The sequence below is a fragment of the Scyliorhinus canicula genome, chromosome 2 (assembly GCF_902713615.1).
Source record: "Scyliorhinus canicula chromosome 2, sScyCan1.1, whole genome shotgun sequence".
Classification (NCBI taxonomy): Eukaryota; Metazoa; Chordata; class Chondrichthyes; order Carcharhiniformes; family Scyliorhinidae; genus Scyliorhinus; species Scyliorhinus canicula.
Window position 1 is genome coordinate 251,605,868 of NC_052147.1, and position 13,070 is coordinate 251,618,937.

At 49.1% G+C, this 13,070-nt stretch overlaps 1 protein-coding gene across 1 annotated transcript in view; it reads left to right on the forward strand.

Moving 5' to 3' along the window:
- The window catches only part of kynu (kynureninase), a 207,809-nt gene that overhangs the window by 163,794 nt on the left and 30,945 nt on the right, over window positions 1–13,070 (forward strand). The window contains exon 12 of the mRNA XM_038789947.1: window positions 7,484–7,569. Coding sequence (XP_038645875.1) covers window positions 7,484–7,569 — 86 coding nt within the window. The remainder of the gene's footprint in view (window positions 1–7,483; window positions 7,570–13,070) is intronic.

The following is a 13,070-nucleotide window of genomic DNA, read 5'->3' on the forward strand; positions in this document are numbered from 1 at the left end:
AGGGCTACCCACTGAAGAGATAGCTGCTGACACCAGCAAGAACCTGAGGATGGAGGCCAAGAGACGATCCAACTCTAGTCATGCTGTAACCCAAACCACCATCAAACAAACCAATAACCTCCTGAAGACTTTAGTGTTCGGATCGTCAATAATCTCATTGAAACATACAAGATTCTGAAGGAGCTTGACAGGAGAGATACTGAGACAATGTTACTCCTGGCTGGGGAATCTAGAACTTGAGAGAGGGAGCACCATCTCAGGATGATGTGCCAATTATTCAGGACTGAAATTAGGAGCAATTTCCTTACTCAATAATCTTGAGCTGTGAATCTTTGAGACCTGCTAACTCAGAAGGTTGTGGATGCGCCATCATTTAATATATTTAAATGTGAGATGGATGGATTTTTGGTTTATTAGTGAAATCAAGTGTTTTGTGGAATGCCGTGACAAACAACAATAGCTTTAGTATGCATTATAACACACGTGGCTGACGAGCTGGATAACTGTGTCACTTCAGGAAAATTGGAAAAGTAATCTCCGACCAGTAAATTCTCGTTCTCTTTGAGATAAAACCAGTCTATCCCTACTTTCCGCCATGGAAGTGTAATTATGTCATCCATCTGCATTGGTTCTTTCATTTCTCTATGTTGGAATTTTTGACGTGCCGCGCATTCCTCTGCCACGCTTTGAATATCGTGTTGATCCCTGGCCAATATACCGTCTCGTGCTCTCCTTTTACACTTTTCAGTTTCAAGGTAGCCCTCATGATTATTTTGTAAAACTTCGGCTCGCTGAGACTGTTATTATTCTTTGTTACCTTAAGTACGAATTCATTGGCTACACTTTGTTCTGCTCTGATGCTGTAGTATTTTGAACATGACCCCTTTGGCCATCCCTCATTGAGATTCTTGATTATCATCTGCAGAACTTCATCCTTTTTGATTTCTGCCACTATTAGTTTTGATTTTTCATCAGATACCGGCAGTGTCTCTGTTATCAGGTCGACATGTACTTTCACATCATTTTCAATATGATTGTCTTCAAGTACAGCTGTAGTTCTTCATTGTGAATCTACAATTACAATGTGCTTGCCTGGAGTATAAATTAGATCAAAATCATACCGCTGGAGCTTTATCATCATTCTCTGGGTGCATGGTGACATCTCACTTAGGTTTATTTTGATAATGGTCTGTAATCCATTTCTACCAGAAAAGTTGGTAGACCATGCACGTGGCTATGAAACATTTTCTAAGCCATTAACTAGTCCAAGACATTCCTTCTCAATTTGAGCATATCGACACTCAGACTTGGTCATGGACCTAGATTATAGGCAACTGGCTTCCAAACCTCTCCATCTTCATGCTGTAACAAAATTGCACCTAACCCATCCTTCGCTGCATCAGTCGAGATTTTTGTTTTCTTGGTCGTGTCGAAAAATCGCACTGGAGCTGTTGTCAAAGCTGTTTTCAGAGTAACCTATTCTTGCTCATGCTTATCTGTCCATTCAAAAGTATTCATCTTCTTGATAACTTCTCTCAGACACATTGTCTTAGCTGACATATTCAGAACAAATTTGCCTATAAAGTTGATTATTCCTAATATCCTCAGAACTCCTTTCTTGTCTTTTTTTCAATGTTTATACCCAAGTTTTTTTCCACTTAAGGGGCAATTTAGCTTTGCGAATCCACCTATCCTGCACATCTTTGGGTTGTGGGGGTGAGACCCACGCAGACACGGGAAGAGTGTGTAAACTCCATACGGACAGGTACCCAGGGCCGGGTTTCGAACCCGGGTCCTCAGGGGGGGTGAACCTCAGTAGCGTGTTATTTCAGAGGGTCGATGCAGACTCAATGAGTGAATGGCCTCCTTCTGCATTGTAGGGGTTCTGTGGAGTGGATTTACCACTAACAGAAATAAGCTTTTTTATAAACTAGTCAATATGTGACTTCAAACCCTCAGAAATACGGTTGACTCTGAAATAACCCAGCAAATCATTTTATTGTACTTAAGAAGGCTGCTTACTATCACCCTTATGAGGGCAATTAGGAATGGGCTATTAATGCTGGCCTTGCCTGTGATACCCACAAATCATAAAATGAATGCAGAGAAAAATACTATGGACGCAATTTAATGGCGTCATCACGCCTGGCGAGAATCTGTGCAAGCTGGTTTGATCGTGGGAGTGGCCTAAAATGGGAACTTCGCCAGGCGCCACGCAGTTTGCGTTTGAACTGGCTTGATCCATTGGTGGATTCAGGAATTCGCCTTAGTGTGAGAAAACAATAATCACCATTCAAAGCTAAATGGCATCTCATTAACAAGATGGAAACCCAATCAAGCGGCCTCCTGGGATCGAATGGGCCCACCAGCGCAAAGTCCCATGAACGATGATTAGTACTGGTCCACACAAATAAGAACCAGCCCCTGGCAGTTCTCCCAGGCCGTTGGAGGTCCATGGGTGGTCAAGGATAGGGCAGGGCGGTACCCTGACTCTCCCCTGGCACTTGGGCACCTTGGCATTGCCCATATGGCATCTTGATGCTGCCATGGTGGCACTGCCAGGCTGGCAGGAGCATTGACAGGGTGCCAGTGTGGCACTGCAAAGGGTCCATGCCCAAGGAGATCGATGCCCATGATATCAGTGATGTGGGGGCTTATGGAGAGCGGAGGTTGAAAGGCAGGCATGGGTGGCCCCTGGAATGTTGGGGTGGTGCAGCATGGGGGCCCCGGATAGGGGATGGCCGAAAGGTGGTGTGGGAAAGCCTGAAAAGGGGGCCCTCAGCGACCCTATGGCGGGATGTTCTCATTGGAGTGGAGGTGAGGCGGCAGAATAATGCCCATGTGTGCGGGAGGGTGACATTGCCCATGGTTGAGGAGTGGTGGATCCTCCAGCTCACTCAGAGACCGGGGAGCACCCTTCCAAAATGGCGGCCAGATCTCTGAGGAGCCAGTGTGGCCAGCTCCCCAGTGCTGAAAATAATTCTAAGTCTGGGCTCGCCCAGAGAAGAACTCTCTATGGTCCAAAAAAATGACTACATGTCGTTCGATAGCGGTCAAGGGCTCGGCAACAAGGCCATCGAGGAGCTCACGGGAAACCACACTTGTGACCTCGCTTAGAACTTGTCCCGTTAAATCGTGCCCAGTAAATGGGCAAGTGGATAAATGGAGTTGAAATACTAATTACCATTGTAAAATTGAAGAGAAAAAAATGGCTCAAGGGCCTCCTGTTGCTTTGATTCTTTTTGCCTTTATCTGGGAGAGCGAGGTCATTTTTTACAGCTCCCTTTATGTTCACTATCAATACGTTCACAAGAGCTCTCCAGGTTCAAGAAAGGCTCACTGACATTGTGGTCAGCTTTTCCCATCTAAGGAGCACTGCAGCATCGTGCTGTACATCCTTTGGTTTCGGGGACTTCATATCAGCAAAGCTTACACATCAACCTTTGATGAGATTCAAGGGGAAAGGATCCTGAGTGCTTGTTAAATGCTCAGTTTCTGGAAGGGTAATTCTGCCAATACTATGCCACGATTCCAAGATTTATTTCTTCAGCTTCGGAATTATTATTAGCAGCCTTCTGAGCTACGTCCTGTCACCTAACAGAACATGGAATGTGTAGGAGTTAGAATTTGAAAGGAAATACATATTTTAACGGATTGTTTTCGCTGTCAAGCTGCAACATTTGTGCACTGCAGCCCCGGCTCTCAAACTAAAGTTTACGTTTTCTGCAAAATCAAATCCCTGTGGATGCTGAAAAGTCGAATGAAAGCGGAAAATGACAGACCTGCACAGCAGGTCTGGAAGCAGCTGTGGAGAGAGAAACAAAGAGTTTAAATGTTTCGGGTCAATGACCAGTGAAAGACTTATCAACCTGAAACGATAACTCTGTTTCTCCCTCAACAGATGATGCCAGGCAGAGCATTCCAGCATTTTCTGTTTTTAAATTTCAGATTAGTCCAACCCAAATGTCAGCCAACATTGATATTCAGATCCAGAAGCTCAGTGTTAATTACTTCAATAACCATTTAAAAAACGGGCAGCGATATAATGTTTGATCCTTGCTTTTTTTTTTAGTTTGTCATCCTGGTTATAATCCACGTTTCCAATCCTGACAGACCCAGAAACCCAGCAGCATTTTTTTTCACTAATTTGCATACATCAAGGTACAATTAGCATAATTCTGCATGTACAGACAACAACGGATGCCTTAACTATACCATGATAACCGCATTTATGTATAAATGTGCAATATTTTGGAAAGTTGCCATATGTCTAGCTGGCTAATGTTATTATGTTTAATAATGATGCTGTAAAGTGCCTTTGAGTGATTTAGTATATTGAAATCACTCAATAAATGGAAGTTATTGCTGAAGTTTAAATTCAGCCCACAAAGAGTTAATTCCCAGTAAGACATTCAGAAAGTTGATTTTGTTGTTTCCTGAATGGAGGCACCAGCCATCAGATTATTCAGTTTTGCAATTTAGCTAAACCGTCATTCTAAATTTTACAAGGGTCAATCCTCAAATGTCATTTTGTGGAAGTAATGCCTTCACCGACCAATATAGACTCCAAAACTGGACTTTCTTTCTCTTCACTTCCTTTTTTCCCCCATCAGTTCTTTCACTATCTGTCTTCTCAAAATCTTTGTAAATTTTGAACATAATTTGTATCCCACCTGAACCTTCTCCGTTTCAGTGGAAAAAACCACCAGATTGTCAAACCTTTCTTGGAGTTTAACCTTTCATACTTGGTATCGTTCCAGAATTTCTATCTCTCTGGATAATTCCTGGAATGGTGTGTTCAGAATTGGATGCATTACACCAGATGGGTCTAAATCCACATCTCAAATTATTTCAACATTACTTCTTTGTTTCTTTATTCAATACCATTAAAACAAAAAAACCTATTTGCCTTTTTTGCTCTTTTTCCTGCTTTCTTTTTGAACCTGCTGGCTGAGATTTTTCCATTCCATTCAGGGGTTCACCAGCTGTGGTATACAAACTCTCACTTATTTTATAAAGAAATTTTCCTTTACATTTCTCCATTGAAGTACAGCTGCAAATAATCTGTACATACCACTCTCATGTTGCGATCCTCTAGACATTCTCTATGTCCCTTTTTTTTAAATTTAGACTATCCAATTATTTTGTCCCAATTAAGGGGCAATTTAGCATGGCCAATCCACCTAGCATGACCATCTTTGGATTGTGGGGGTGAGACCATCACAGACAGTGACCCAGGGCCAGGATCGAACCTGGGGCCTTGGTGCCGTGATGCAGCAGTGCTAACGACTGTGCCACCGTGCCGCCCCTATTCTCTATGCTCCTAATTTGATATAATCAGTAAACTTTTATGTCATTCCTCTTGTATCTATGTTCAAATCATTTCTATAAATTGGAAACAAAGGGCATAATCTAAACAAACAAAATTAGAGTCTGTCCTAGCACCAGGAATGACCCCGCTATCTAACAACACTGTTATTTCAGAACCCACGGGGAACGCAACCCCCCTCCACCCAGGGTTAGACTCAGCGTCATCTCCTGTACTAAAGAACTCTGACGAGCATGGAGCTCCGATCGTTCAAACCCAGGCGCGGCCCTGGATCCCCTAACACCCCAACTCAAATGTTGGGTCCTCTAGCCCCTGCATCCCACCACATACCAACAGGGCACCCGTAGGCCTGATACCTGATGTGGGTAAAATGCCAGCTTGGCTCTGCCAGCCTGCCACCCTGGCAGTGCCCCTGCCAGTTTGGCAGTGCCACCTGGGCAACCCTGCTGCACCAATGTGCTTGGGTGGCGCCGGGTAACAGCCTGGTCATATGCCTAACACCTGGGGGCTTCCAATTGCCTGGGAGACGCCCCTGGTCCTTGTTTCTGGAGTCCAGTACGAATCACTGCTTGGCTGGGGTCTCCTCGGCAAGGCCGATAGATGCTGGCTGGCCATACCATCTGGCGTCAGACTGACTAAATGGGTTTTAAACTCACTTAGCTGTGCGAGACTGGATCCTGCCCATTGTGATCTGGTAGCATCTCACGAGGCATAATGGCCATCGGGAATCCCAGGGCCGACAGATCGCGCTCAAAGAGTTCCCAAGATGAATCCTTGAGGCATACTAGTATCTACACTAGTATATACACCATTGAATTCCAAACAGACGGCATGGTAGCACAGTGGGTAGCACTGTTGCTTCACAGCTCCAGGGTCCCAGGTTCGACTCCCGGTTTGGGTCACTGTCTGTGTGGAGTCTGGACTGTGGAATTGGCCGTGTCTATTTGGGTTTTCTCTGGCTGCTCCGGTTTCCTCCCACAAGTCCCGAAAGACATGCTTGTTAGGTAACTGGACACTCTAAATTCTCCCTCTGTGTACTAGGCGCCAGAATGTGGCGACTAGGGTTTTTTTTACAGTAACTTCATTGCAGTGTTAATGTAAGCCTACTTTTGACAATAAACATTATAACTTAGCTTAACTTGACTATATTCAGTCAATCTGAAAAACATCCATTTACCCCATCTTTGGTCCTATTATTTGCCATCAATCCATCTGCAACTGACATTTTCCTTTAAGTGCCTTGTTCTTCATATGTGCCCCTGATTAATTCTTCTTTGAAAATTCATGCCTGTTCTGTAATTTCCTTAAAAAGTCAATTAATCTATTGAGCATAATCTGCTTTTTGCAAATCCATGCTAACTACTCCTGATTAGCCGATTCCTTTCCATCCCTAATTTCAAGTATTGACTCTAGAAATTGTCCCACAATGAGCAAAAGTCAGAATGTCCTGTAATTTCCTCCTTCACTCATTTCCCTTTTTTGAATAAGGCAATTTTCCAGTCCATTAGCACAGTTTCCATTTTAGAAAGATTTTTTGAAAATTACAGAGAAATTACCATATTATTTTTCCTTGGTACCCGGAATCACTCCAAAGAAAACCTGAATGGATTCTATTGCCCCCTCCAAGGAGAATAGTCACTCATTTGCTACTAGAGGACTAACTTGAGGTTTTGAATCATCGTTTTGTACAGACATAGGGCAGCTTGGTGGCACAATGATCAGCACTGATCCCTCACAGTGCCAGGGCCCGGGTTCAATACCGGCCTTGGGTGACTGGCTGTGTGGAGTTTGCATGTTCTCCCTGTGTCTGCGTGGGTATCCTCCAGGTTATCCAGTTTCCTCCCATGGTGCAAAGATGTGCAGTTAGGTGGATTGGCCATGCTAAAATTGCCCCTTAGTGTCCAAAGATGTGCACGTTAAGTGGGATTACAGAGATAGGGTGGGGGAGTGGGCCCAGGTAAGGGCTCTTTTAGAGGATCCTTTCAGACTTGATGTGCCAAATTGCCTCCTTCTGCACTGTCGGGATTCTATGGGTTCATGAGCTAAACATGAGGGGATTCTCAAAAGCAGTCAGGTGAAAAACATAACTCACCATAAAATTAATGCAGCGAATCCCCAGAACTCTCCCATGTTCTTTTTTTCTCTGCTTATTAGAAATTCATTTAAGTCCTGGTGTGAATGGATTTCGATTGTCAAATCCACCCATTTTATTGGTTCGTTCACTGCAAGCTGCCTTAGAGGTAAGTTCGTTGATGAAGTTGGGAAATATTCGTTTTAAAGTAACTTTTATATGTGCCAAGATAATGCAGTAGAATCTAATTTGAAAGTTTTTATTTGTGTTGCTTAATTTGTTTCAAGCTGTGTAGCGTAACCTGAGCCAAATGGAAAGACTTGCTCACCAACAGAAAATAAATATGACACCAGTTACAAACCACTTAACCTCTAGCCCACCTCAAAAATACCAACGATGAACAAGGCACATTTTGACATTTTACCATCCGCCGCTTTCTTTCACTAATTGACAGTTCAGGATGACATGAAAACAAGACATTTGAAGCCCTTTTCACAATCAGAGGACATCACAATAATACTCCTGAAGTGCAGTAATTCTTGTCACAGTAGGCAAGAATGGAGCCACAGAATTTGTGCACAGCAAATGTGATAATGACCAAGTTTGGAGATGCAAACCAAAACCTGGCATTAGGGCCCAAATTCAAACAAAATCATGTTGGGAATGACCGTTGGCAAAATGTTAAATTCATTTCTCAGTTTTATATTGCTATTTTAACAGGGCTTTTGCAGATCATAATCAAGAAGACATTTTGAAATAAATATTAAATAAATAATAGAAAAATAGAAATAGAAAATAGAATAGAATAAATATAAATAGAATAGAAAATAGAAAATCGCTTATTGTCACGAGTAGGCTTCAATTAAGTTACTGTGAAAAGCCCCTAGTCGCCACATTCCGGCGCCTGTCTGGGGAGGCTGGTACGGGAATAAAAATACATTGTTAAATTACAAATAACACATTGCCTAATATGGGGATCACATTCCTGACTTGGGGATTAAATGCCACATTAACTACTGGTGACCAACCCTCCTGGGATTTCAAGGAAAGTTCTGGAATTTGTCCTTCTTTTCCATGTGCCGCGAATGTGTTTCCCAGGACACATTTTGTCCCGATTTCCCCCTTCTTGTCACCGCTGCATGCCATGGCAGGAGTCAGTGTTAATGCCCCACCTGCACCCTGACTCATGTGCTCCTTTTGGTTTCAATTCTTCCCTGACTCCCCCCTGCCCCCACCCCCACGTGTCTGGTAATCTGTTAATGTTATTCCAAGATTCACCAGCAGGCCCAAATGGTTTTTCTTATCTCCATCCAATACTACTGAAATCACTGCTCATCTTACTAAGAAAGGCTTTGATTGCATACTGGAAGCACGTGGGAGATAATTTCCTAGACCCTGAGATCATACATTTGGTAATGCAATCAAGAAAATCAAATATCAAAGCACTTACGTCTTCGGTCAAGTCCGAAGTAAAACCTATTACCCAAGAAAATATTCACAAAAGTGGAACTGGCCTAGGAATTGCTACTGTGTCTTGGAATGTTCATTAGTTAATTTGGTTGAGGTAGTATGCAATCTATGGATTTGTAAATGTTTACAGCACAGTAGGAGGCCATTTGGCAATGCCAGTCAACAAAGATCTGACTTCAGTTCCCCCATTTTCCAGTGCTTGGCCTGGAAAGTGCTTCCAGGTTATGTGGCAGCACAAGTGAACATTTAAATACTCTTAAATATTTCTGTTTCTGTCTCAACCAGCCTTTAAAGCTGTGAATTCCAGACTCCCAACATCCTCTGGATGAAAACGTTTCTCTTCAACTCCCATCTTAGCCTCCCACCTTGTGTTGTTCTGTGTGTGGCTGTGGTAAAGATGTACGCTGAACATCTAGTCCCTTACTAGTAAGATAGCTTATTGACAAAATGAACATGTGGAAAGGTAACTAAAGAAACTATAGTACAAACTATAATGATTAGTAAATTCTCCTGGAGCTACTTCTAAAGTGACTGTCCATGGACACAACTTACTGCCAACCATCTGATCTCTGGGGCAGAATTCTCCGACCCCCCCGCAGGGTCGGGGAATCGCCCCGTGCCGGCGTAAATCCCGCCCCGCCTTGGCCGGAATTCTCTGCCACCCGGGAATCGGCGGGAGCGGGAATCACGCCCCGCCAATCGGCGTGCCCCCCGCGGCGATTCTCCGGCCCGTGATGGGCCAAAGTCACGCCGCTGACAGGCCAATACTGCCGACGTGGATTAAAACACCTCTGTGCCGGCGGGATTGGCGGCGCGAGCAGGCCCCCTGGGTCCTGGGGGGGCGCGGGGCGATCGGACCCCGGGGGGATCGGCGGGTGGGCCAGTGCCATGGGGGCACTCTTTTTCTTCCTCCGCCATCACGGCCTCCACCATGCAGGAGGCAGAAGAGACCCCCTCCACCGTGTATGTGCCAGTGGTGACGTCAGTGGCCGCTGACGCTCCGGCGCATGCGCGGACCGGTGAAGGCCTTTCGGCCAGCCCCGACGCCGGGCGGCGTAGCGCCAAAGGCCGTTGGTGCCAGTTTTGGCGCCATCGGCGGAGCGGGAGCCACTCTGGCGCGGGCCTAGCCCCTAAAGGTGCGGAGAATTCCTGACCTTTGCGGAGGCCCGACACCGGAGTTGTTGGCGCCACTCCGCTACACCGGGAAACCCCGCCACACCGGGTAGGGGAGAATTGCGCCTCTGGAGTCACATGGTTCACCCCTTTCGCCACCTGCTGGTCATATATCTAGCTATATACATTACTTTGCAAATGCATATAACCACATCCCCCTTCCTTTGAAAATATGAATGTTTTAACAAATATAAATGTGATCTACCAAACATGGGGCAGGATTCTCTGACCCCCCGCCGGGTTGGAGAATCGCCGGGGGGTGGCGTGAATCCCGCCCCCACTGGCCTCCGAATTCTCTGACCCCCACAAGTTGGCGAGGCGCGAATTGCGCCGACTGCCTCGGAGAATGGCGGGGACCGGCGTGACGCTATGGACCCCAGGGCTGCCTCAATTCTCCTGTCCGGATGGGCCACGGGTCACACCGGCATAAATCGAACCACCTTATACAACGGCGTCAACTAGTGCTGATGGTTGACGTCGGACAGCTTGGAGGTAGGTCATGGCGTGGGGTGGCCGCAGGAGAAGTGATGGCATGGCCATAGTCGATGTGAGGGAGGGTGGTGGTGGGGGGGGGGTGGTGATGGGGTGGTTGGTGGGAGGGTGTGAGGGGGGTTGTGAGGGGGAGGGGTGGTGGAGGGAGGGAGAGGTGGCGGAGGGGGAGAGGGCGTGCCCGTGAGGGGGGAGAGTGCTAGGGAGGGGGGAGAGTGCCGGGTTGAGGGGGCGAGTGCTGGGGTGAGTGGGCAAGTGCCGGGGTGAGGGGGCGAGTGCCGGGGTGGGGGGAGAGTGCCGGGTTGAGGGGGCGAATGGCGGGGAGAGGGGAGAGTGCCGGGCTGAGAGGGCGAGTGGCTGGGTGAGTGCGCAAGTGCCGGGGTGAGGGGGCGAGTGCCGGGAAGGGGGGAGAGTGCTGGGAGGGGGGAGAGTGCCAGGGTGAGGGGGCGAGTGCTGGGGTGATGGGGCGAGTGCCGGGGTGAGGGGGCGAGTGGCGGGGAGGGGGGAGAGTGCCGGGGTGAGGGTCGAGTCGCGGTGAGGGGGCAGAGTGCCGGGGTGAGGGGGCGAGTGCCGGGGTGAGGGGTCGAGTGAGGGGGCGAGTGGCAGGGAGGGGGGAGAGTGCCGCGGTGAGGGGGCGTGCCGGGGTGAAAGGGGGAGAATGCCTGGGTGAGGGGGCATGCGCCAGGGTGAGGGGGCAAGTGGCGGGAAGGGGGAAGAGTGCCGGGGTGAGTAGCAGGGAGGGGGGAGAGTGCCGGGGTGAGGGGGAGAGTGGCGGGGAGGGGGGAGAGTGCTGGGGTGAGGGGAGAAGGCGAGGGAGGCCGTCCGCCTGGCCAGGTACCAGCTTCCAACAGACATGACCATGCAGGCCATGGCTCCTGGCTGCGGGAGGGGGAGGGGCGGTACGGGCAATGCTGACATGTCGTTGTTCCCCCCCATCCCACCCCACACCCTGCAGGCTGTTATGATCAGCCAGCGATGTTGGCCGCCGTGGCAGCAGCCGCACTTCGACACGTTGCCCTGGGGGAGGAGGAGAAGGAGTGTGCCAGGGAGGCGGCGGAGGCTGCCGCAGAGGAGCATGCCGCAGAGGGGCAGGTGGCAGCCACCCAGGCCTGACAGGACAACGAGAAGGAGCAAGAGGAGGAGGTGGAGGGGGAGAAGGAGGAGGGGGAGGAGGAGGTGATGGTGCCACGGCGATTGAGATGCCTGAGGAGGCCCCGTGTGTACCAGCCCCGCTCATCGTACCAGGACCTCACGGACCAGGCATGCAGTAGGAGACTCTGGATGAGCCGGGAAACCGTGGCACACATCTGCCACTTGATGGCACACCTGGCACAGCGTGGCACTGGTGGAGGACACCCTCTCCCCGTGTCCGTCAAGGTTACGGTGGCCCTGAACTTTTATACCACAGGGTCATTCCAGGCGCCGAGTGGTGACTTGTCCGGCATCTCGCAGATATCGGTGCATCTGTGCAGTGACAGATGCCCTATATGCCATTGCAGACCGCTACATCCAGTTCCCTGTGGACCGGGCCAGTGGGTTGCCCGGGCAGCAGGCTCCGCTGCCGTGGCCGGGTTTCTCATGGTCCAGGGCGCAATCGATGGGATGCATGTCGCGGTGCAGCCACCTGCAGATTCACCAATAGGAAGGGAACCTATTCCATGAACATTCAGGTGGTCTGCGACCACCGCATGATGATCCTGCACGTCTGCGCCCGGTACCCGGGCAGTGTACATGACTCATACATATTGGTGCAGTCTTACATCCACGGCGTCCTGCTGCTCCTCCACTTCCCCCTCCTCTGCCCCCCCCCCCCCTCCCGGCTGAGGTGCTGGTTGCCGGACGACAGGGGTTACTTACCCGTTGCGGTCGTGGCTGATGACGCCGATACGGAGGCTACAGAGTGACGCGGAGAACGGCTACAACGATACCCATGCAGCGACCAGGGGTGTGATAGAGAGGGGCTTTGGGCTGCTAAAAATGCGTTTCAGGTGCCTGGATCGCTCTGGAGGAGCCCTCCAGTACCCGCCAGATAGGGTCGGCCGCATCATTGTGGTCTGCTGCGTCCTGCCCAACATACCCCAGCAGAGTGGTGATGTGCCGCAGGCAGAGGAGGGGGAAGTGGAGGAGCAGCAGGACGATGTGCAGTCCTCCCCAGATGAGGAGGATGGGGGCAATGGTCAGGACAGACGGGAGGCTGCCCATCGCTACCGGCTGGGCCAGTGGGCACGGGACAGGCTGATAGCCGCCCAGTTCACTGCCGAGGGGGGTGTGGGAATCACCGACTAGGGGCACAGACCGCACACCACAACACCAGCCGACCACCCTCACCCCACCCCCCACCCCCACCCACCCACCACCCCTCCATTGCACATCCACCTGCGGCATAATGGGCCAGGCTCACACGGTCGCCAGTGGAAGCATGTCTATTGCAGGCCATGGAGGATGATGACAACTCGCTCTGCAATGAGCTCTGGGCTCTACATCGTTGGACAAAGACAATGTCTGACCCATGGCCACAGTGCCACCCTCCAGCAGGAC